Here is a 25,396-nt window from a genome sequence, read left to right on the forward strand (position 1 = left end):
CATGATAGTCACAGAGAGAGAGGGGCAGAGACACAGGCAGAGGGAGAAGCAGGCTCCATGCAGGGCGCCCGATGTGGGATTCGATCCCGGGTCTCCAGGATCGCGCCCTGGGCCAAAGGCAGGCGCCAAACCACTGCGCCACCCAGGGATCCCGTATTTCTTAATTTTTTATAACAGATTTACTGAGATATAGTTCACATCACAAAATTTCACCTCTTTTTTTTCAGCTTTATAGAGGTAAAATCGACAAAATTGTAAGACATTTAAAGCATACAAAGTGATGATTCGATATACATTGTGAAATGATCCCCCCTCCATAGAGTTAAGTCACACATCCTAAACTTTACATACTTACCTTTTTTTGATGGGAATACTTAAGTTCTACTAGCAAACTTTAATTATACAATACGGTGTTATCAACTATATTCATCATGTTATACACTGGGTCCTCAGAACTTTTTTTTTTAAGGATTTTATTTATTTATTCATGAGAGACACAGAGCGAGGCAGAGACATAGGTAGAGGGAGAAGCAGGCTCCCTGTGGGGGGCCCAATGATGCAGGACTCGATCCCAGGACCCCGGGATCACCACCTGAGCCAAAGGCAGATGCTCAATCACTGAGCCCCCTCAACTTACTCATCTTATAACTGAGTTTGTATCCTTTTACCAACCTCTCCCTATTTTCCCCACCCCCAAGCCCTGGCAACTAGTTTTCTACTCTCTGTTTCTATGAATTTGACTTTTTTCTTTCTTTTTAGATTCCACATATAAATGATACCACACCACACAGTATTTGTCTTTTTCTAACTGACTTAGTTCACTTAGCATAATGTCCTTGTTTCATCCATGTTGCAAATGGCAATTTCCTTTCCTAAGGCTGAAAGATATTTGTGTGTGTTTTCTTTATCCGTTCATCCACTGATGGATGCTTAGGTTGTTTTCATACCTTGACTATCCATGAATAATGCTGCAAAACTTCATTTATTTCAATTGTACAATTTAGTGGTTTTAGCATCGTCACAAAGATGTGCAACTATCACCACTATATTTCAAGAATATTTTTCTCTCCCCAAAATAAATTCCATACCTACTAGCCATCACTTCCTACTCCTCCCTGCCCCATCCATACAACCACTAATCTACTTTCTATGTCTAAATTTGCCAGTTTGTTCTGGACATTGCACATAAATAGAATCATACAGGGGCAGCTGGGTGGCTCAGTGGTTAAGCATCTGCCTTTGGCTCAGGTTGTGATCCCGGGGTGCTGGGATTGAGTCCCACATCAGGTTCGCTGCAGGGAGCCTGTGTCTCTGCCTCTCTGTGTGTCTCTCATGAATAAATAAATAAAATCTTAAAAACAAACAAAAACAGCAGAGGCACACATCTTGGGTGGGGGCACTCTCATACTTGCCTGAGTTTTATCTCACACGTTTTACTTTCCCCATATGGAATGGGGATTCAGGAGGGCAGGAGCTTTTATTTTTTTAATTGTATTTTTTAATAGCAGATAAATAATTTGTAAGATTTAGAATTCAAAAGGTACAAAAGGTTATATAGTATAAAGTGTCTTTCTTATCCTTGCCCTTCAGGCATTTCCCAGTTCTTCGCCCTGGAGACAAATCATATTATCAGTAGTTTATTACATCCTTCCAGAGGGTTCTCTCTCTCTCTCTCACACACACACACACACACACACACACTCACATACTCACATACTTCTCCCATTTTTTCACTGTAGTCTGATTTAACCCCTACTCTATTTGGAGGCAGAAATGATCAACGGAATTGACAGCTAAAATTCTGAATCTTCCTGTCCAAAAGCATGGTACCCTCCCAAATGTGCCAAGTCTTTTGTGTTCCTCAGTAATGTTTTAGTGTTTGTGGGAGAGGCTCCTGAGTGGCTCAGTGGTTGAGCTTCTGCCTTAGGCTCAGGGCATGATCCCGGGGTCCTGGGATCGAGTCCCACATTGGGCTCCCCAAGGGAGCCTGCTTCTCTCTCTGCCTGTGTCTCTGCCTCTCTCAAGAATAAATAATAAGTCTCACACATTTTTATAGGCTTATAATCCCATGTGCTACCTTTTTGTAGCTTTTGTGTCCCTTCCTTGGTCTGTCATGTTAGACTCCACTGCGGAGGAGCAATGTGGGCTGCCCTGAGACCCCCACACATTAGCAATGTTTATTTCTTCTCCTGTAATAAGCAATTGGGTGGTAACCTGATGGCTTCAAATTCAGTGATTTCTGCAGGGAGGTGGCTAATACTGTGTACCTAATACAGGCCAGGCATTATGCTGGTGTTTTGTTTTGTCTTGAAGATTTATTATTTATTTTATTATTTATTATTTTTTTATTTTTTAAAACCTATTTTTAAATTTTATTTATTTATTCATGACAGAGAGAGAAAGAGAGAGAGGCAGAGGGAGAAGCAGGCTCCATGCAGGGAGCCCAACGTGGGACTCGATCCCGGGTCTCCAGGATCACACCCGGGGCTAAAGGCAGCGCCAAACCACTGGGCCACCAGGGCTGCCCATTTTTTTTATTTTTTATTTTTTTGAGAGCTTGTGCAGTGAGGTGGAAAGGGCAGAGGGAGAGAGAATCCTCAAGCAGACTCCCTGCTGAGCGTGGACCCTGACATGGGGCTCCTACAACCCTGAGATCATGACCTCAGTGGGAGTCAAGAGTTGGACACTTAATGTCAGTCCCCCAGGCACACCCATGCTGGTATTTGAAGTAAATTATAATACGTATATAGAGCAGATGTTACTATCCTCACTTTACAGATCAGAAAAAGAAAAAAAAATCAGAACTCTAAAGTCACAGAAGCAGTTAACTTTTTACGCTAAACCATTATTTTGTACCATAACCCACAAGGAGCATAGCAGGGAGTGAGGTGACTGGCTGTTGCTCACTACGTAATTTTCACCCCTGTTCTAATTACATTCCACTTAAATGTGTTTCATAAGGTAGATCAAACTCATTACAATGACTATTTCTTAGATAATGAAGGTAGTATACATTTTTTATTAAATGGTTAAAAAGAAATTAAGTCATCATCCAAATGATTTCTAGATTCCATGTGTCATTTTTTTCATGCTTTCACTATTGTTTTTCCCAAATTATCTCCTTTCAGCATTCCCATAAATGCAGCCGGCATGTTTTCAAATCCTTCAATGATGTATTCGTGGTACTGGATTTTACCCTGTATCAAAACAACAACAAATATCACAGATTAATTTCATATTCTAACTGATACACTCTTCCCATCATAGCAACACACTTACTGGTTTACACCGCAGGCAGGTTGGAAATCTAAGATGGAGGCCCTGTCCTCCGTGACCTTAGAGTCAGTCTGGGGGCGTGATCCACAGAGTACACCGAACAATTTAATAATAGGCGTTAGGTCACAGTATAATAAGAATGTCCCAGGAAATGATTAAGCAATTTCTAAGTAAATTACATGGAAAATTTTAATAATGCAGTGATCTCAGAAGATGTGGAAGATGGAGAAAGGGGCCCCCATTCCAGGGGATTATCTGCTTTAATTCTTCCAGTAGCTTCAGGACATAGCATCCTTACCTCTTTGACCCCTGAAGAGGAAGAGCCTGTTCAGCAAATGTAAATACCATGGCAGTCTAATAATCTGTCCTCCCGTCAAGCCCAGATTCTTTCAATATATGTTGAACATTCACTTTGGAGTGTGGGAGGGAAGGGTTCATTTAGTGACGGTTTTTCATTTTCCTTTCTACTACAAGACAGTCTACTAAGTGGGACTAATTTATGTTTTCAAGGGTTTTTGTTTTGTTTTTTAAGGGATCTTATGTGGAGACTGGAGTTAGCCGATATCACTTACTTTCCTAATGTATTCCAGTGATGGCCTACCCCTCGTGATGGATTTATGGAGGTGCTATTGGCCTGGGGTCACTCCACTAATTAATATGTATGGAGGGCAGGGATTTGAACTCTTGACTAGAAAGCGCCAGCTCATTCCTGTTCTAAAGAGGCAAAGAGGGGCCTTGGGTGGCTCAGTGGTTGAGCATCTGCCTTTGCCTCAGGTCATGATCCTTGGGTCCCGGGACAGAGTCCCACATGGGGCTCCCTGCATGGAGCCTGCTTCTCCCTCTGCCTGTGTCTCTGCCTCTCTCTCTGTGCCTCTCATGAATATATAAATAAAATCTTAAAAAAAGTAAAATAAAGGAGGCAAAGAACCTGGAAAGGAGTTAAAAGCTATAACTGAAAGTTTAAAAGTTAAAAGTAGAGCGTTAATAATACAGTAGATTAAGGTACAGAACACAGGGCATGTGGAAAGTCTTTGTACTAATTTTGTTATTTTTTTCCTTAAAACTGTTCTAAAAGAAAAGTATATTTTTCAGAAGGGGAGGAGATGAGAAAAAAAAATAAGTAGATGGGAGAGAAATTAGGCCAAGTCACTAGTTACTGAAAACAAAACTACCATTGGCCCACTCTGTTAGGAGGCATTAGGAACACCAGCACGGTGGCTTCTTGTCATCAGCTGTGATCATGGGAGGGCTAGATCAGATTTCACCAAGAGGGACAAAGAGGCTCCACACTGGGGACTTAAAAATCATTCAGCTCTTCTCAGCTTCCTGGAAAGAGCCCAGCTCAGCACTCCAAGCATTAGCCTGGGAAAAACACCAATCTCCAGTGGCTGCCGGGGGAGCAATCTATTTCTGTGAATTGGGAAACGATGACACAGCCAGGAGTTTAGAGGTGTAATACCACCTTTCCCCTCTAAAACTAGAGTAATGCCCCTTGGTTATTCAGAGTTCTGGGAGAGTATATCACAGCACAGGACAAGGGGATGGGCGTCTTCCTGTGGCTCTGAAGCCATGGCTACAAGAAGACACCGATCTTGGACCTGGAAGAGCTGCGGCACAAAGATGCTCCTCCAACATTTATTCAACAATACTCGTCTAGTGTTTTTTTTTTTTTTAATTTTTATTTATTTATGATAGTCACAGAGAGAGAGAGAGAGAGGCAGAGACATAGGCAGAGGGAGAAGCAGGCTCCATGCACCGGGAGCCCGATGTGGGATTCGATCCCGGGTCTCCAGGATCGCGCCCTGGGCCAAAGGCAGGCGCCAAACCGCTGCGCCACCCAGGGATCCCTCGTCTAGTGTTGACACCTGAACCAGACACTATTCTGGATGCTGCGGTACGTCAGAAAACAAAATGCACGAGGGAGATCCCTGGGTGGCTCAGCGGTTTAGCACCTGCCTTTGGCCCAGGGTGTGATCCTGGAGTCCTGGGATCGAGTCCCACTTCAGGCTCCCTGCGTGGAGCCTGCTTCTCCCTCTGCCTGTGTCTCTGCCTCTCTCTCTGTGTCTCTCATGAGTAAATGAATAAAATCTTAAAAAAAAAAAGAAAAAAAAGAAAACAAAATGCACGAGTGTTACTGCCTTCGTGGAGGTTACATTCTCACAAGAGGGAGATGGGCAATAAATATAAGTGAATTATAGTATGTGTCATGCTAAAAGACGATAATTGCTAAGGGTAAAAGTAAGCTAAGGAGGATCAAGAATGAAGGGAGATTGCAGGGATGCCCGGGGGGCGCAGCTGGTTAAGCATCTGACTCTTGGTTTCCACTCAGGTCATGATCTTGGGGTTGTGATCTTAGGATCCTGGGATCCTGTCCCTCAATGGGCTCCTGCCTGAGCGGGAGTCTGCTTGTCCCTCCCCCTCTGCCTCTCCCGGCTCGCATGCACGCACACTCACACGCACACACACTCATGTGCGCGTGCTCTCAAAAAAATAAAATTTTAAATCTTAAAAAAAAAAATGAGAGAGGATTTCAATTTAAAATAGGGCCATAAATAAATAAATAAATAAATAAATAAATAAATAAATAAATAAATAAATGCCATTTTTCAGCACGGGTGGTTCAGTGCTTAGTGCCTGCCTTCAGCCCAGGGCCTGATCCTGGGGACCCAGGATCGAGTCCCACGTCAGGCTCTCTGCATGGAGCCTGCTTCTCCCTCTGCCTGTGTCTCTGCCTCTCTCTCTCTCTCTCTGTGTCTCTCATGAATAAATAGGTAAAATCTTTTAAAAAACAAATAAATAAAATAAAATCGGACCATTTTAAAAGTTGCCTCATTAAGAAGGTAGTTTTTAGCAAAGACCTGAGGGAAATGATCAAATTAAGGAAGCAGTTAGAGGGACAGAGGGCAGTGGGGAGGGGTTGGGCAGAGCGAGCGAGGGGATGAACACTAAGAAATGAAATCAGAGAGGTAACAGAGGTCACATCCTGTACAGCCCTGTAGGTTTGATTCTAAGTGAAATGGAGCACTTTTCAGGGTTTGGAGCCTAAGAATGACAGGGCTTGATTTATGCTTTAAAAGATCACCCTGGCAGCTGCTGGGGCAGAGTCGGGAGGTCAGACAGAGGCTCTTGTAACATCCAGGCCAGAGCAGATGGCGGCCTGGGCCAGGGCAGCAGCAGGGGACGTGGGAGAGCTGGTCAAATCCTGCGGGTAGCTTGAAGGTTGAGCCACCCAGAATTTCCCAACAGATGAGATGTGGGCATGAGAGAAAGAAAAGAATCAAAGATGATTTCAAGGTTTTTGGATTGAGCAACTAGGAGGATAGAATTGCCGTAACTGAGATGGTGAGGTCTGTATATGGAATGGCTCTGGCAGGAAAGATCAAGACATATTTAGTTTTTGACGTATTGAGTGGAAGATGTGTCTTACACATTCAAGTGCAGCTGTTGAGCGGCTGATAGCCCAGGGGAGAGATCCAGGCTGGAGACAGACATTTAGAAGCTGTCAGCACACTGATGATATTTAAAGCCAAGAGCCTGGCTGAGCTAAGTGAGGGATGGGCAGACTGTGGGTAGAGAAGAAAAGAAGCCCAGTCCCAGCCCTTGGGACACTCTACTATTAATTTGGAGAGAAGAAAAGAAGCTAACAGAGGAGGAGGTCCTCTGGGGAGGACGAATCTATGAGGAAAACCAAGAGCCAGGGGAAGAAAGTGCCCAAGGAGAGCGGGATCACCTCTGTCAAGCAGTCCCCACAGCCAAGTGATGCTAAGAACTGACCGCTGCAGTTCACAGTGTGAGGACACCGTCAATGTTGACAAAAGCAATTTTGGTGGAATGGCAAGAGTGTAAAAGCCTGATTATGTGGGTTTAAGAAAGAATGGAAAGAGAGGAACTGCAGACAGTGAGTGTGAACAACACTCTGGGATTTTGTTCTAAAGGGGGAAACCAGGAAGCCCGGGTGGCTCAGTGGTTTAGCGCTGCCTTCAGCCCAGGGCGTGATCCTGGAGACCTGGGATCGAGTCCCACGTCGGGCTCCCTGCATGGAGCCTGCTTCTCCCTCTGCCTGTGTCTCTGCCTCTCTCTCTCTGAGCATGTCTCTCATGAATAAATAAATAAAATCTTTTAAAAAAAATAATCTTAGAAAAAAAAATAAAGGGGGAAACCGAGAGACTTGTGTCCGCGGTGGAGATGGAACCTATTGTGTAGAAAGGGAATGAGAGAGAAAAAAAAAAAAAAAAGAAAGGGAATGAGATCTAGTGTACAACCAAGACAGTGGCTCTGGAGCCCGTTACCTCTATGACCCATGTCAGCAAGTCTTTCAGAGCCTTCTGGCGGACATCTCCTTGCCAGCGATTAACGATGAACCCTTCCATGCGGAGCTGCTGATAGATAATATTCTCCGGGGGTGGGCCTGTGAACAGGAGGACACATTTAGATGACAGGGTCCAGGAAGGTGGCCCTGGTGAAAACACAAGCAGTACAAATCACGTCACTGTTCTCCTAGATTTCTCCACTCTTTTCTGATCCCTGTGGATCAGACACAGGGGCCTCTGTGGTAGGCAAAGTAATGGTCCCCAAAGACGGCCGTATCCTCGCTCCAGAACCTGTGAATGCCTTTCCTTACATGGCAAAAGGGACTTTGCAGGTATGATCAAGTCAAGAGCCTGTAGATGAAGAGACGATTTTGTATTATCCAGAGGAGCACAATATAATCACAAGGGTCCTTGTAAGGGATGCAGAAAAGTCAGAAGTAGGAAAAAATACGGATGATGGAAACACAGATCAGAGTGAAAGAGAGAGAGACACTGGAAGATTCTGTGTTGCTGGTTTTGAAGATGGAGGAAGGGACCATGACCCAGGAAATAAAGGCAACCTCTGGAAGCTGGAAAAAGCAAGGAAACAGCTTCTCCTCTGAGCCTTCAGAAAGAATTCAGCCCTGCTGACCATTTTAGACTTTTGATCTCCAGAACTATAGGACAATAAATCTGTGTTGTTGTAGAGCCGTAAAGCTGAGCTAACTTGTGACTGACACACACTCAGAGTCCTTACACGGGGAACGTCCAGCCTTCACATGCCAGGAGCAAGGCCCACCGAAAACTTCCCAAACAGTTCTGCAGGACAGAAGGAGGCCCCAAAGGAGAACCTGTGAAAATGTGTGACTCAAGCCTAAATACCCTGATATTCCCGATGCTCAGTGTGTTCTTCTTTTATGGCTTACTGTTGTCCTATGGCATAGACCTATCTCCTGTTCTCTTCTCAAAGCAGATATAAAAAAAATCTAGTGTCCACTGTGGCCTAAGAGCCAAGAAAGAAGAGGTGAAGGGGCTCAGCAATTCTAACCACCCGTGCCCTAGCCGTTCTGAGATACCAAGAGTAGAGCAAACAGGAGGCTCACAACGTGGTGTGCATGGGAATCACACAGAGGGCTTCTGGAAAGAGGTCTCTGGCCCTCCCCTGAAATTTCTGATTGTGGATATGGAGTAGATCCCAAGAATCTGTATTTCTAACAAGTTTTCAGGAGATGGTGACGTTGCTGGTCCTGGGCCCACACTTTGGGAACCACCAGCCTGGAAGAAGCACCAGGCTACCCTGTGAGTGAGTCGTGAGGGCGACACAAGAGAGCGGCACGTCCAAATGCTAGGTTGCTCTTGCAGAAGGAGTGCTTCTTCAGAAGATCCACGCCAACCGTACTTCTTCTGGGGCTAAGGACTGGAAGCCTCATTTCCTCATCTTGGAAGAGGATGAAATACTATTTCTGGGCTTATCCATCCTGATGGGAATATGGTTTCTTTATTGGGAGCAACGAGAAAGTGACATTTTAGCAGAGAGGAAGGGAGGGAAAAAGTAAAACAAGACAAAATCAGAGAGAGAGAGACAAACCATGAGAGACTCTTAATCATAGGAAACACATTGAGGGGTGCTGGGGAGGAGGAGGCTGGGTGGATGGGCTGGGTGATGAGCTTTAGGGAGAGCACATGATGGAATGAGCCCTGGGTGTTATATAAGACCGATGAATCACTGAACTCCACCTCTGAAACTAATAATATACTATATGTTAATTAACTGAATTTAAATATTAAAAAAGGCTAAAACCCATCAATCAAAGAGAAAAAAAGAATGTGGCCTTTTAATGTGGCATTAAAGCCAGGGAAATAATTAATTACCCCCTGGGCTATCCTAACAATGTAATATGTTAGAATTTCTGGAGATCAGAGGCAGCGCAGGATCTCATCTAAAACGGATGGACAAGGCCAGCTGATGCCCCAAAGACCTATCTGAGCAGCTGAACTTCCAAACTCTAATTGCTAAAAAGACTAGATCAAGTTACTGGACCCAAAATATTTGGCTGTACCTAATTGGACTATGGTCAAGAAAATGCATCCTGGAGCTTTGCTCAAGTGGGCAGGCAGCAGATTTCCCATGATTCTAGCTTAGCATCAGTTAGAAAAATATAGGGGAAAAAAAAGTCCCTAACAATAAGACTGCCAACTGCACCTGGAGTCTTCTTCTTAGAGAAGTTAGTGTCTTTGATTTTTCACAACCAAGAGGGAATCCACAAGCTGTCCTTTCCCAGCTCCTTCCACTCTTGCTCACTTGTCTGAATGCAGTTGTGGGTCGTTAACTAGCAGGGCTGTAGGGTTTCATTCGCATGAGTGAAGCCTATCACAGAACGAATACCCAATTTATTTATGGTTATCATCCCAGATCCCGATGACACGCTCCAAAATTCCTTTTTGCTCTGTTTTCCTCCTTTTTTTGGACCACAGGTAAATCTGTATCTCATCAACAGCACAGAATTGTGGAGGGGTGCCTGGGTGCCTCAGTGGATTGAGTGACCCACTCTTGGTTGCCACTCAGGTCTTGATCTCAGGGTCGTGGGATTGGACCCCAAGCACTTGGCACTGAGTTTGCTGGAGATTCTCTAGCCTGGCCACTGCCCTCCCCCTTGCCACACCAGCTCCCTCCCTCCCTCTCTCTCTCTCAAATAAAATAAAATAAAAATCTTTTAAAAAATTGTAGTAATAGAGAAGGACTCAGTATGAAGAGTTCAGAAGACCTGACTTTGAGACTCTGGTGAATAGGACTTAAAGAGCCCCTGGTCCTCTTGGCCATTCATCTCCCATCCATATAATAAGAGACCTGTACAACATCTCTCAGAGAACTAGGACTCAAGGAATATAGCTCTTTAGCTGACACTGCTTTTGGACCTCTGTGGAGATGGGAGAGAGGAGAGGGCAGTCTGAAGGCAGCACTAAACCGCTGAGCCACCCGGGCTGCCCTGTCTTCAATATCTTAAAGAACCCTAATATTGCACCAGCCAGACCAAGGTGTTCTGTTTCTACATCAGATCATGACTGTCTTTTCACACCTTCACCCAAAACAACAGGTAAAAAATGAAAACTTTTAAAATTATCAACATTTGTCTGTTTTCAGATTGTTATTTTTATATATCAAAAAATGTAATATAAGCTATTTAGTACAAATATATGAAACTACATATTTTTAGTTTAATAAAGACGATTTCATCAAGAATTATCAGGAAGTCTTAACATTTTGATAGTCACTGGCCTATGCCATGTCTGTAAATCTTCTCCTTGTCTAGTCTTTCTACATCTGTGAAAGCTCATGTGCATGAGCTCATTACCTGGGGGAAGTGGGCGAGTACTATTATATGTCGAGATGGCCCCACAAATAGCAATTCTTCCAAACTTCTTCATCTGGGGAATAACAATGTTTGAAAACTCTCCACCTACCTAAACAGAGAGGAAGAAAAAAAAATCACTGACTTTAAGTAATCTAAGCACTAGAAGATTCAGAAGTATCAGTAAGTCACAACCATCATTTCATAAAATTTATTTTAGAAGTAAAAAAACACCTAATTGAATTAGCACAGCAGTGCAGAAAATTGCAGTTGGAAAAAGATAGGAGAGGCTGGGATTTCTCTTTGACGGTAGGAACATACTCTGATCAATTCAATAATCTCATTGCTCCTACCTAAAAGCATGGAATAAATACTCAAAAGCCACATCAAGAACAAAGTTGGAAGACTCACATTTTCCAATTTCAAAACTTACTACAAAGCTGTATTAAGAAAGTGTGGGAATAGAAATATAGATCCGTAGAACTGAGTTGAGAGTCCAGAAATAAACTGTTACTTTATGGTCAATTGATTTTTGACAAGAGTGCCAAAACAATGCAATAAGAGGAAAAAATAGTCTTTCAACAAATGGTGCAGAATAACTGAATATGGAAAAGAATGAAATTGGACCCCTTCGTACACAATACACAAAAATTAAAATAAATGCATCATGGGCCTACGTTTAAGAGTTAAAACCATACAACTCTTAGAAGAAAACATAGGAGTAAATCTTTGTGACCTTGGAGAAGGCAAGGCCTTCTTAGACAGGACACCAAAAGCCTAAGCAACAACAGGAGAAAAAAACTGGGCTTCATTAAAATTTAAAGCTTTTGTGCTTCAAAGGATACTTTTCTTTCACTATCTAGAAAATGAAAGAAAAAAAAAGAAAGTGAAAGGCAACTCACAAAAGAATTGCAAACCACATAGAGTCAATCCTCCTTATTAGTGTATTCCATATTTGAGAATGGGACTACTTACTTGCTAACATTTATTTATAACCCCAAAATCAACACAAGCTTGCCTGTCCATTTGGAGACATGCCTAGAGGCAGTGAAAGAGACACAAAGTTCCCAGCTAAGGTCAAAAAAAGGCCAATGCTCTGTTTTCTTTTTTCAGCTCTCGGGAGGGATTACCAGGGAGGGAAGGCAATAGGGGGCAGTGCAGAGTAGTTCAAAAAGCTCCAGCTCTGGGGCTGGTTGGATGGGGTGTGAATCCCAACTCTGGAAGAATGGGTTTCTGGGTAAGCCTCGGGCAAGCTTCTTTCCACTTCTGAACTCCTTTCTCTTTTGAAAAATGAAGAAAATAGAAGCTGTAGGAAGAGTTGTTTTTAGGATTTAAGATTGTAATCAAGGTGAAACATGTATGTATTTGTACATACTTTCCCTAGAAGCAATGGCTCCGGGTTTGTGGGACTTGATAAAAAACAAACAAACAAACAAACAAAACAAAACAAAACAAAAAAACAAAAAAAAACTACCAGGAATATTGAGAATTGAGTATATGTGATAAGGGACTTCTCAGAACCTTTACGAAGAACTCTTTTTTTTTTTTTAAGATTTTTTTTTAAATTTTTATTTATTTATGATAGTCACAGAGAGAGAGAGAGAGAGAGAGAGAGGCAGAGACATAGGCAGAGGGAGAAGCAGGCTCCATGCACCAGGAGCCCGACGTGGGATTCGATCCTGGGTCTCCAAGATTGCGCCCTGGGCCAAAGGCAGGCGCCAAACCGCTGCACCACCCAGGGATCCCACGAAGAACTCTTAAAACTCAATAAGCCAATTGAAAAAATGGGCAAAAGATTTGAAGACATTTCTCAAAAAATATACAAATGGCCATAAGTACACAAAAAGATGTCCAATATCTTGAACAATTAGGGAAATAAAGATCAAAACCACAGTGAAATACTACCTCAAACCTACGAGGATAGCCACAATAAAAATGAGAGATAGTAAGTGTTGGTGAGGATGTAGGGACATTGGAACCATCATATATTGCTGGTGAGAATGTAAAATAGTGCAACCATTTTGCAAAAATTTTTGTCAGTTCCTCAAAATGTTAAATATGGAGTTACCACGTGACCCAACAATTCCACTTACAGGTTTATACCTAAGAAAAATGAAAACATACGTTCACACAAAAACTTGATCGTGCATGCTCATCGTAACATTATGTATAAGAGCCAAAAAGTGAAAATTACTCAGATGCTCATCAATTCATGGGTGGATAAACAAAACGTAGTATATCCATACAATGGAATATATCCTGGCCACAAAAAGGAATGAAGCACTGATACACATTACCACACGGATGAACCTGAAAACATGTATAGTGTAAGAAGCCAGTCACAAAAGACCACTCTTTGGGGGAAATGAGGAGTCACTATAATGAGTACAGGATTTTTCAGGGGGGAATAATGAAAATATCCTAAAATTGATTGAGGTGATGGTTGTATAATTCTATGAATATACTAAAAAACCACTAAATTCAAACCTTTAAAAATGGGCGAGTTATATCTCAATAAAGCTGTTTTTTTTTAAAGACACCCATACTTTTGGGATCCCTGGGTGGCGCAGCGGTTTGGCGCCTGCCTTTGGCCCAGGGCGCGATCCTGGAGACCCGGGATCGAATCCCACGTCGGGCTCCTGGTGCATGGAGCCTGCTTCTCCCTCTGCCTGTGTCTCTGCCTCTCTCTCTCTCTGTATGTGACTATCATAAATAAATAAAAATTAAAAAAAAAAAGACACCCATACTTTCTTCATATATTTTAGGTGGAAACTCTAGAACCATATTCTCTTGTATAGTACTTTGTTAGTAAATAAGATATTAAGCCCAATTTGCACTCACATTATCAAAGTAACAATCATAACCATCAGGAGAGGCTTTTTTCAAAGTTTCTTCCAAAGACTTTATGGTTTTGTAGTTAAAGGCAACATCATATCCAAGCTTTTTAAGGTAGGCAACCTTTTCGTCAGACCCTGCTGCTCCAACAACTTTGCAGCCCTAAATGGGGAGGAAAAAATGGAAACCATTTATAAGCCAAAAGCATGGACCAACCTCCCCCCTTCCCAGTCTAGTATGGTCAGCTTCCCCAGGAACACCCTCTTACGTGCTGAGCCACATCTATGAAGATATCATAATGGGCCAATAGGCCCTTAGGTGAAATTAGTCCCTGAATCAGCTTATACCCAACTGTAGCTTCAGCTCGCCTCTGACCAACCAATAGATCCCAGTCTATGGTTATGTGCTTTGCTGTTCGTTTTAACTTGTTGGCTTGACAATCTATTTATTTGACTCTCTTGTTTATTTTGGGGCTTCTCTTGCAGTGACTTGCATGCTATCTTTTGGGACAGTGGTCCTTTAGACTATAATTTGGTCCCAGCTCTGGGAATCTCAGCCCTCTTGTCAGCTCTCCCGGTGACTGTCCCCTTATTATTCGATTTGGGCTAAAGTATTGGACTTGGTCCTGTCTAATCAGGAACTAGAGAGCATTCCGAAAATCACTTTCAGGATGAGACTAGAGACTGTATTGGTACAATGAGAGTGACTCTTCAGAAATCTCTCTTATATTGTCAATGTATCTTTGACTTCTAAACAAGACCCACCAAACTAAACTCCCTGACACTAGGGAAGGTCTGCTGTGCTCACTGTTGTATTCCCCGTGCACACCCTGGGTATTGAGTCAATGTTTGGTACCAGAAGAAGACACTTACCTTGAGCTTAGCAATCTGCCCCACCACAGAGCCCACTGCCCCTGCTGCTGCATTAACCATCACTGTTTCTCCACCCTTCACACCACAGATGTCAAGGAGGCCAAAGTAGGCTGTTAGTCTGAGGGAAGAGAATTGAAGATACGTGGATAGATTTGTTGCTTTCCCCTATAACTCATTAACTGAGGCTCTGTTTTACTACACAAGCCAAGGTGCAGCCTTGAGATAGGATGAGTAGTAGAAAAATGTTAAGTTATGTCTTTGCACCCCGAGTCTGAGTCAGTGAAATCTATATCCACTATGGCAATTGCCAAGCCGCTTGCAAAATTTCAGACAAGTTCATGTAAAATTATTTCTATATGAGACAGAAACTATACATCTGCTTTTGAGTATGTCTGGGGACCCATTAGAGTTGGACATTGAAGGTGAGGCAGCGAAAGGCACAGAAATGTGCACTTTTTTCTGAGGACCCCAAAGCTAATATTCCCACAGTGTTTTTCGAAAGTTGGATGGAGCACCACCTGCCTCAGAATCACTTGGAGTTTTATTAAAATTTAAATTCCCAGGCCCCACCTCAGACCCACTGATTCAGAAATTCTGGGACGTGAAGACCTGAACGTTATATGATGAGGTGATTCTTATGAATGTAAGCAACTGAGAACCATTGCCTTAATGAATGCTGAAGCCAGACGGTGCCAGGCAAGTTTGCATAACCTCAGACGAGAAGGAGAAGGCGGATTTCTGATTGTGACATTCCACCCATGACGGCCCTCCCAACCCCAATCTCTGTCCTAGAACATTCTAAAACCAGCCTTTAATTAGACATGTTGACCTAGGATACACAAGGCCTTTCCGAAATATCACATCCTTCTAAAAATGGAAAGGAGGTAAGGTGGAAAAGCCAACAGTAAAGAAATCTTAGAGGAAAAAGTAAAGGCACACTTTGGTCTGAGGGGGACTTATTATTATTATTATTATTATTATTATTATTATTGATTTTATTTATTTATTCATGAGAGACAGAGAGAGAGAGGCAGAGACACAAGCAGAGGGAGGAGCAGGCTCCCTGCCGGGAGCCCGATGTGGGATTCGATCCCGGGACTCCAGGATCACACCCTGGGCCAAAGGCAGGCGCTTAACTGCTGAGCCATCCAGGGATCCCTGAGGGGGGTTTAAATAACAAAATTGCTTTGTTGGAGAGCAAAACACATGAACCCCTCCAGCTTCACAGGGGTCCAATGAAGGAAATAATGTAACCTTCGGGGGGAATGTTAAATCTCTGGAACCCGGACAGCTATAAGACATCCTAGGTTTCAGAGTTCAATTTCTTTTATAGTCTACAGCAGAAGTTCCAGTGTTCTTGAGGCGTTGACTCATCCCACTGGTAAGTAGTCCATAATGGCAGGCATGCTCAAGAAATGGGCGGTGTGTCATAGGAGGTGAGAAACAAGGCATAACTCCTCCTCCCCCATCAGTGAGAACCGCCGGAATAAAGGTGATTGTTTGGAGTAAAAGTGCAGTCCTCAGGGGCTTGGAACAGGTGAATGAGACACACACGCAAAGGAATAAATTATGCTCTGTTTAGGATTCAAACCTCCTACTACTTTACAGATTACTCTCTCCCCAACGAAGTCATGGGAGACTGGCTTCAAGGTTTTCTCATGTCTCCCTTCACCCCTGCATTCCTCCACCTGGCCCACTTTATTTTTTTTATTTTATTTTTTATTTTATTTTTACTGGCCCACTTTAGAGAGAAAGACGGATGGGATAATACGGTGGGAGGAAGAGCTCACTAGTAGAGGGTACAAGGCAGGCAGGCAGGACCCAGAACCACTATAATTCTGTTGAAGACCCGCTTATTAAAGTAAGAAGTATTGAGCATCCTCCAATCTCACAATATTGTCTCTTGGCCACAGCAGTTCTGAGGAAATCATATTCTGAGTGCAATATGAATTTGGGGTGTCAGGGACTGGTTTGGCTAGAGGCTGATCGTTTGGGGTATGAATTTCCATTTCATTCTTTAGAAGTCCTCTGAAGGTTGAAAAAGGAAGGGAGGGAGGGAGGGAATGAGGGAAACAGTGAGAGAGGGAAGAAGGGAAGAAGGAAGGAAAAGATCATACAACTTAGAGAAAGAAAGGAAATTCATGAATTCCAGGCTAAAAACGTTTTTTTGGGGGGAAACTCCAACAAAAAGAATTCAATTGACCTTGCTTCTCCAGGCCATAAGAGGAAACTTGAGGTCCTAAGTGCAGCTGTGACAGGATGAACTGATCAGGAGTCTTCTTGAGGGATAAGGCCAAGGAACTCCTGAGTAGTTCAAGTCTGTGTCAAGCTAAGTGACTGTTCAAAACCATATTTATGACTCGTTTCAGTTATTTAAACTTCAGATCCCTTTATACCTCAGGAAATTCAGATGTGCGTAAGGAAATGTGGGGAATGAGACAGTATAGAAAAGCCAAGCCAGAATGAATTCCTTTCCCCTCTTTAAACTCTGAAATGGAGGCAGAGATGAGTGAAGAATGAAGCCAAGATGCTTCCAGGGACAGAAGGAGTTGGTTCCCCTGTGTTACCATTTGCCAGCTGCTAGAGAAGGATCATGCCCCTTGCTGCTCCTCACTGCTCCTCTCTGGACCAGAGGGTCTCTAGCCTCATTTTCCTTCTCTCTCCTTCAGTCCAAGGCTAACTCTAGCCCATCTTCTTCCCTTCTTGGTCCTATCATCTACTCTAACCAGTCCCTGAGCCTAGAATGACTCAAGTCTCTTCTTGTTGACCATATTCTGGACAAACTATTTTGGAAAACCAGAATGTCAGGTATTTAAACAAATGAAATATACACCCATGAAACTCACCCTGTCATGCCAATTGTTCCCAAAGCCAAAGACACTGGTACGGTGTCTGGCCACTCTGCAGGCAGCTTTTCCAGATCTTTCCCATCAGAAATAGAGTGCGATGTCCAGCCTGAAGAAGCCACTACCACAGTTCCTGCTGGGAAGGCTGAGTTTTTACTTTCCACAACTCTGAAAGATAAAGCACATTAAGACATGGGAAACCTCTTTCAAGGGATGTGATGCTACATGGTTGGTGTTCCTAAAAGGGACTGAAGTGAACCCCATGGGCTGAAGAAACTATAGGGGTCTGGGAAGCCTGAGTGGCTCAGTGGTTGAGCATCTGCCTTCAGTTCAGGGTGTGATCCCAGAGTCCTGGGATCGAGTCCCGTATCGGACTCCCCGCGGGAATCCTGCTTCTCCCTCTGCCTGTGTCTCTCTGTGTATCTCATGAATAAATAAATAAATAAATAAATTTAAAGATGTTATTTATTTATTCATGAGAGACACAGTGAGAGAGAGAGGCAGAGATACAGGCAGAGGGAGAAGCAGGCTCCATGCAGGGAGCCCGATGCAGGACTCCATCCTGGGTCTCCAGGATCATGCCCTGGGCTGAAGGGAAACACTCAACCGCTGAGCCACCCGGGCTGTCTAAATAAAATCTTTAAAAAAGAAAAAAAGAAAGAAAGAAACTGTAGGAGTCATAGACAGAGACCCCAGCAGGAGATAGAGGACAGACATATTTTTCAAGCACTGAGACACACAAATACCTGGCCACTTGCTGCCCCATCATCATGTCACCCTCCTTCAATCTTTTGGCTGCCACTCTGCAAAAAAAAAAAAAAAAATTCTTAATACATAGAGCATCTGGGGAGGGGCGACTGGGTGGTTCAGACGGTTGCGTGTCCCACTTGATTCTGGCTGGGGTCAGGATCTGGGGGTCGTGAGATCGAGCATGGCCTAGGGCTCCATGCTGACTGTGGAGCCTGCTTTGGATTCTCTCCTTCTCCCTCTGCTCCCTCCCCACCTCCCACTCTTGCGCGTGTTCTCTCTCTCTTTAAAAAAATAAAAGAGCATCTGGAGAAAACCATCTTGAGTTCAGGCCACATGAAAAATCAACAAGAAAGTGTGTGCTGAGACGTGAAGGCAATAAAACCTGGTGAAATGCAGGAGGAGAGCTGTTAGTGGTAGTTCTGCTCTGTCACCCCAAAGCGGCATTCTGAGAGCATTTTCCAGTGAAAGGAACATGAGAATCTTACCATCATGCTCCACTATGGATGAGTTTCTACCAATAACTTTTAAAACATAACCCAGGGCAGCCTGGGTGGCTCAGCGGTTTAGCGCCGCCTTCAGCCCAGGGCGTGATCCTGGAGATACTGTGATTTAGAATAAGAATTAATATAGTCTGTCTATATCTTATTTTTGGCAGAAAGCTCCTAAAACTCCTGGGATTTCCTAAGTGATGAGGTTGATAAAGTTATCTTTTTTTATGTTAACGAGGTGACTTTTGCGAAGCCCCTAAGGAGGGGGGCTGGTTGCCAGAAGCCAACTCGAACTCCGGATTAGAGGGGCTGTAATTCTCACTGCCCCCTCCCCAGACCTCCGGGAAGTAGGGAAGGGCTGGAGGCTTACTCAGTTGCCAATGGTCAATGATTTAACCAACCATGCCTATGTGATGAGCCTCCATAAAATCCCAAAAAGACATCTTTTTGCTGGCAAAGATGAGCATCCATGAATCTTATCGTTGAATCATACTGGGGCAACAGGGGGAAATGACAATCAGTTGGATATTTTAAAAGATGGACTATTTCAAAACAGGGTCCAAAACACAACACATGAATTTTTAGGAGGAAAAATCATACCTCATGTAAGGATCCACGGTAAGGAACAAAGCTTCCAGCAGGACCTCTATAAAATAAAGCATTCCACAGGCAATTAGCAACTCAAGGCTCAGGGCACCTGGGTGGCTCAGTGGTTGAGCGTCTGCCTTTGGCTCGGGTCGTGGTCCTGGGATCAAGTCCCACATGGGGCTCCTTGTGGGGAGCCTGCTTCTCCCTCTGCCTGTGTCTCTGTCTCTCTGTGTGTGTCTCTCATGAATAAATAAATAAAATCTTAAAAAAAAAAAGAGAGAGAGAGAGAGACTCAAGGCTTGATGCCTTCCTTGACTTTGGCATTCTAAATAAACACAGATCATCCTTCCGCTGCAGGGTTGCCCTTCTTCCATCTGTGCTTGCTGTTGAAGAGACGAGAGGGTGCCAGCCCAGATCATTATCATCATCCTATTATTTACTTAGCACTCACTCCATGCTTTACATGGGTTATTTTCCAGGAGATTCCCAGCTATTATAGTTTTGTTTTATTCAGGCTTAGGTTAAGGAACCTGCATGCTTACACAGTAAGCATGTAGTCAACTGCCATGACGTGACTGGATTATTATGACTTCCTAGCCTCGGCCTTGAAGCCAGATGGCAGGGTCTACTCATCATGAACTTCTCTTCATTATCATTTGCACTAGGTTGCAGCGCTCCTATGAGGTTTCACTGACAGCCCCCATTAGGATTAAAGAATATACATTTTGCTGGAGTGACCCTCATGCACATTCTCTGGAATTCTGAATCTGAGTCCTGGCCATCTATCCCAACTTAGATGGGACTGAACTTTGGCGTGCTATTTGATTGTGTGCGCCTTCCTCAAAGCCTGCCTACCTGCCTGCAAACACCCCTTGCTGTCTCTCTACAAGGCTAATCTCCAAACACGTTACAGAGTGTGCTGCTGTTTCTCTCCCCTTTGCCTTGTCCTTCCACTTCCCCCAATGGGATGGGAGACTCCTCAATGAAGGAGGAGAGTTTTTCTCTCCTGTCTGTGCATAGGATAAGTCTGAGCTCTGCACATGGCTGCTAGGCCCTGCTTACCCCACTCGCTCACCCAATCATCAGGCTTGCCAGGACCGAGAGGAAATCCTCCCCAAGGTCTGCTCAAAGTCATGAACAATGTACCTTTTCATTGATGAAGGAAATCAGAGGGATCCTCCCACATGACCTCAAGGCTTCACCCAGAAAACCTTGAAAAGTCTCTGTGATAGAGTGCAAAATTGCTCCAATCGCTGTGTGGGGCCTCCTCGCCACTCCTCCCATCAAGAAGTCTATGTGTCACTCCTTGAATCGGGACTTGGCTGTGCGACGTGCTTCGCGTATTAGCGAACATGGTATAAGGAGAGGCTTGAAAGGTACTTGCCAACACTGTGAAGACAAAGAGCTCACAGCCTACTAGAAACTAGCAGGACTGAGGCCCGCATCTCTACAGAAAGCTTGCTAAGCACCAGACAGAGAAGTGAGGTCCATCCTGAGATTAGATATCCTGATGTCACTAAATTTTGAGGTAGTTTGTTATGCAGCAAAGGCTAACTGAAAGTCTTTTCCAGCTCAAATCTTATGACTTACCTCCATTTTTTAAGGACGGGAGTTCAACCGTCTTTAACTCAAAGTTACTATGAGTAGGGCTGCCTTCAAAGTGCTTCTTCAGAGTCCAGCTCTTAGCATGAACCATCTTGAAGTTCCTGGAACACAGTAAGCATGTAGTCAACTGCCACGATGTGACTGCATTTTTTTTTAAGACTTTATTTATTTATTCATGAGAGACACAGAGGGTAGAGAGAGAGAGAGAGAGAGAGGCAAAGGGAGAAGCAGGCTCCATGCAGGGAGCCTGACATGGGACTCGATCCTGGGTCTCCAGGATCATGCCCTGGGCCGAAGGCGGTGCTAAACTGCTGAGTCACTTGGGCTGCCTGATGTGACTGGATTATTAGGACTTCCTAGCCACGGCCTTGAAGCCAGATGGCAGGGTCTACTCATCATCTACTTCTCTTCATTATCACTTAACACCAACCACATTTATTAAGTATTTATTGCATTTCTATTCCTGTGCTAAGCTTCACAGTCATCATCTCATTTTATCTTCATAAACTCCCTTTAAGATAGGCATTCTTATCATTGCCAGGGTACAAATGAGGAAACCGAGGCTTCCCCAGAAATTTCCAAGGAAAAATGTTAACCAACACAGAAATTCTTCCCAGCCAGGATGCCTGATGGCTCAGTGGTTGAGCCTCTGTCTTTGGCTCAGGTGGTGATCCCAGGGTCCTGGGGTCAGGTCCCACCCACATCAGGCTCTCCACAGGGAGCCTGCTTCTCCCTCTGCCTGTGTCTCTGCCTCTCTCTCTCTCTCTGTGTCTCTCATGAAGAAAGAAAGAAAAAGAAAGAAAGAAGAAAAGAAAAGAAAAGAAAAAAGAAAAGAAAAGAAAAGTTCTTCCCAGCCACCTCTTGGGTTTCACGAGGGCCCTGGACAACTACCTGGTGTGCAAATGTTCTGTTCCTCACCTCACATAAAACAAATCCTGAGACTCAAACACAAAGAACCTAAGAGAGGTCCATGCTCCCCCGTGAGATGGATGGAGCAAGTTTCTAAGGCCGCCAGACAGTCTGATCCTCCCGAACACCACCGCGGGGCGCTGCTGCTCCGCCCGGGGGCGAGTTTACTTTGGCACCAAAAAGGAAATCCAGGGTTTAAACTTGCCTCCGCAGGAAACCAAAAGATGATTCAGGCCGCCCTGAGCTGGGCGAGCAGGACACTTTGCTGGGACCCACCTGCCCCGCAGCACCTGCGCCTCCCCGCCCCCCCAGGCCTGCTCGCTGGCAGTGTAAGCAGCAAAGAGGGAGGGGGGTCCCCGGAAAAGGAAACCGGACACAGCTTTCCCGCCACAGGAGAGAAGTTCATTCTAGGCCTTCGGCTATGCTTGGCACCTTGCCCTGCTGCCTCTACTTACCCAGCCCTCCGCCGCAAGAGCTTCCTAGGAGGTGTTAGATTTACAAGGGAATGCAAGAAACCTCCGTCGTTCAGGATTTTCTGGAAAGAAAGGGAATGCAAGAACTCACGTCTTTGCCTGGCCTGGGCACAGCCCAAGCAAATCAGAGGCCACGAATCGGTGATCGGACTCCTTTGCTTCCCAACCTCGCTGTTTCAAAGCGAAGGCTGACCTCCGCCGCTCGCGGGCGGGCACCGGGGCCCTGGACCCCCGCAGACTGGTCACCCCGAGGCCTCCATCCCCCAGGACCCGGGCTCCGCCCACCTAGGGCGCCTTCGCCCCCGCCCCACACGGAACTTTCTTTCTTTCTTTTTTTTTTTTTTCTAAGATTTTATTTATTTATTCATGAGAAACAGAGAGAGAGCAAGAGGCGGAGACACAGGCCGAGGGAGGAGCAGGCCCCCTGCAGGGAGCCCGACGCGGGACTCGATGCCCAGACCCTGGGGTCACGCCCTGGGCCACCTGAGCCCCCCGGGCGTCCCCGGAACTTTCTTTTTCGCCCAGTCCCCGCATGAATACGCAGGCACCCTTGGCTTAGAACCTCCCCAACTTTGTTTTTCGGGGTGACACGACTTGGCGAAGTAGCCCTGCTGTTCTCCTTTACTCTTGCAAGTGAAACTTCCTTTTCCTATTCGTTGGCTTGGTTGTGTCTTTGGGTCCGACACGCACCGAGGCGCGACCCCCGTGGGGGCGGGGGCGGCGCCCGGGCCTTTGTGTTGCGGGGCGGTCGCGGGGGGGGGGCGCGGGGCCGCAGCCCGGCTCTTCCACTTGCCTCCTTTCCCGCAGAGGCAGCCCCCGCGGACGGGTGGCCTCGCTGCGGGTCTGGGAGCCCCCGGAGCGGACCAAGTTCGGGGAGAGCCCCACCCGCCAGCCCAGGGGGTCGGGGCGCAGGGCCCCCGGGACCACCCCCGCACCCGTCCGTGCCCGCCCCCGGGCCCCCCCCACCCCGCACCCACCCCTGCCCTCCCCCCGGGTACCCCCCGCCCCGCCCCCGTCCGTGCGCGCCCCCCGCCCCGCACCCACCCGTGCCCGTTCCCCGGGGTCCCCCCACCCCGCACCCACCCCTGCCCTCCCCCCGGGCACCCCCCGCCCCGCCCCCGTCCGTGCGCGCCCCCCGCCCCGCACCCATCCGTGCCCGTCCCCCGGGCCTCCCCACCCCGCACGCGTCCATGCCCCCCCGGGTCCCCTGCCTTGCACCCACCCGTGCCCTCCCCCCCGCCCCGCCCTGCCCCCATCGTGCCCGCTAACCGAATTCCGACCCCACCCTCCTCCTTCCTCGCGTCCCCGCTCCGCAGGCGCCGAGGTTCCCGGGCCGCCGCCGCCCCCGGCTCGCAGGCAGGCCCGTCGGTCCGTCCGTCCGTCCGTCCGTCCGTCCGTCGGTGCAGCGCGTCTCACCTCTCCGGGAACACGCAGGGCCTCGCTCCACTCTGCTCGCAGCGCAGGACTCGCCAGTCACTAGCGGAAGCAGCGGCGGAGCGACGCGCGAACCGTCCGCAGCTCTGGAAACGGCGAGAAAAATAGCGGGGCGGGGCCGTGTACCCCGGAGTCCGCAGCTCCGCGTCCGAGACCCGGCAGGAGGTCGGGGCTCTGCAGCCCGGCGCCCACCGCCTGGACTTGTGGCCGCCCCGGGGGTGGGGCCTCCCGGGGGCGGTGCTGCTCCTCCCGGGCGGGTAAATCGCTGTGTGTGTGTGTGTGTGTGTGTGTGTGTGTGTGTGTGTGTGTGTGGAGGGGGTGCGTCCCAGAGCACAGGCCTCCACCGGAGCCCCACCCGGTGGAGCTGTACCTGCACCAGCTTCCTAACTGGGACCCCGGGGCAAAGCTGCTGTGCGGGAGAACCAGCCACGACTTCCCTGCTCAGGCCGGGAGGAGAAAACACAGGGTCACAGTGCGGAGCTTTCTACTTTTTATTAATTTGTTAGAGAGAGAGAGAGAGAGAGAGAGAGAGATGAAGGGCAGAGGGAGGGAGAGAAAGAATCTCAAGGCGACTTTGCACTGAGCTCCATTCCAGCCTGGGGCTAATAAGCCTAGTATATTACCACATTGTTTTCCAAAAATATAGCAGCAATTTACATTCCTGCCATTAATCTCTGTGCGTTTCTGTTACCCAAAGCCAACATCAGAACTTGTTATTGTCGTATTCACTTTTTGCTCCTCTGATCAGTGCAAATGAATGTATGCCCCCCAAGGGATGAGATCCGACTTTATTCATATTTGCACCCTTGCACCTGCCTGAATTATTTAGAAAATTTGTTATTGTTGTTTTGCAAGTTACAGATGACTCCTATTGGCTTAAAAAATAAGAGACCTGCAAGTGGTCTGAGGTTGGTTTAGAGACATTTCAACCAATGAGAGGAAGAAGACTCTTGCTAGGAATTTTGTAACATGGTTATTTTTCTTTCCCTTAGGTTAGTAGAGCTTCTGCAGCCATTGCCTCACCAGGAGGGAAGCAAGCCTTAGGATTCTGCTGATACCACAGAAAGTAGTGTGTAAGGATGAAATATGCCAAATCATGATTCAGGCACACCCTGAAGCCCATCCTACTTCTGGACTTTCCAGTCACATGAGCCACTCACTTATCTCAAATGGAAGGTACAGGATAAGATGTGACCACTCCAGGGGCACCGGGGTGGCTCAGTAGGTTAAGTGTCTGCCTTCCACTCAGGTCATGATCTCAGGGTCCTGGGACTCCCTGCAAGGTGGGGAGCCTGCTTTTCTCTCCCCCTCTACCCCTCGCCTCTGCTCATGCTCTCTCTTTCTCTCTCTTCTCTGCCCATGCACTCTCTCTCTAATAAATAAACAAAACCTTAAAAAAAAAAAAAAGCTAACCACTCTGGGTCAACCAGGATCTCTTTCCCAGGCATCACTGTGACTCAGCTTAATGACTAAAATGAGCAGTCATGGTGATAAAGCTCAATCTTGACTATTGCATCATCACACAGAGTTGGTTAGAATATGAATTAAAGGATCAAGGAAGAAAGAAGATTTTCCTTTGCTTTGCTCTAAGACGAAATCTTACTCGATTCAGTGCTCCGACCTTAGGTTTCAAAGAGCTCTGGTCTAGCGAGCTAAGGGAACACTTCACTTGACGCAGTAC

General features: G+C 46.0%; 1 protein-coding gene across 2 annotated transcripts; it reads right to left on the reverse strand.

Moving 5' to 3' along the window:
- Positions 1 to 2,999: 2,999 nt before the first annotated feature.
- Positions 3,000 to 24,027, reverse strand: PTGR1 (prostaglandin reductase 1). 2 transcript variants are annotated; one of them, XM_072842340.1, is made up of 11 exons: positions 23,698 to 24,027; positions 22,264 to 22,343; positions 20,885 to 21,000; positions 19,307 to 19,352; positions 18,215 to 18,271; positions 17,469 to 17,636; positions 14,623 to 14,740; positions 13,757 to 13,912; positions 10,919 to 11,027; positions 7,566 to 7,684; positions 3,000 to 3,197 (listed from the first exon to the last, which is right to left on the reverse strand). In XM_072842340.1, exons 3-11 carry the CDS (start codon positions 20,988 to 20,990, stop codon positions 3,087 to 3,089), a joined length of 990 nt encoding a protein of 329 aa, XP_072698441.1. In that variant the 5' UTR covers positions 20,991 to 21,000; positions 22,264 to 22,343; positions 23,698 to 24,027; the 3' UTR covers positions 3,000 to 3,086. The 2 variants fall into 2 exon arrangements, with proteins under 2 accessions (XP_072698441.1, XP_072698442.1); XM_072842341.1 differs by lacking the exons at positions 22,264 to 22,343; positions 23,698 to 24,027 and adding an exon at positions 22,373 to 22,612.
- Between the last annotated feature and the right edge of the window lie 1,369 nt (positions 24,028 to 25,396).

This window comes from Canis lupus, chromosome 10 (genome assembly GCF_048164855.1).
Source record: "Canis lupus baileyi chromosome 10, mCanLup2.hap1, whole genome shotgun sequence".
In the NCBI taxonomy this organism is placed as follows: Eukaryota; Metazoa; Chordata; class Mammalia; order Carnivora; family Canidae; genus Canis; species Canis lupus.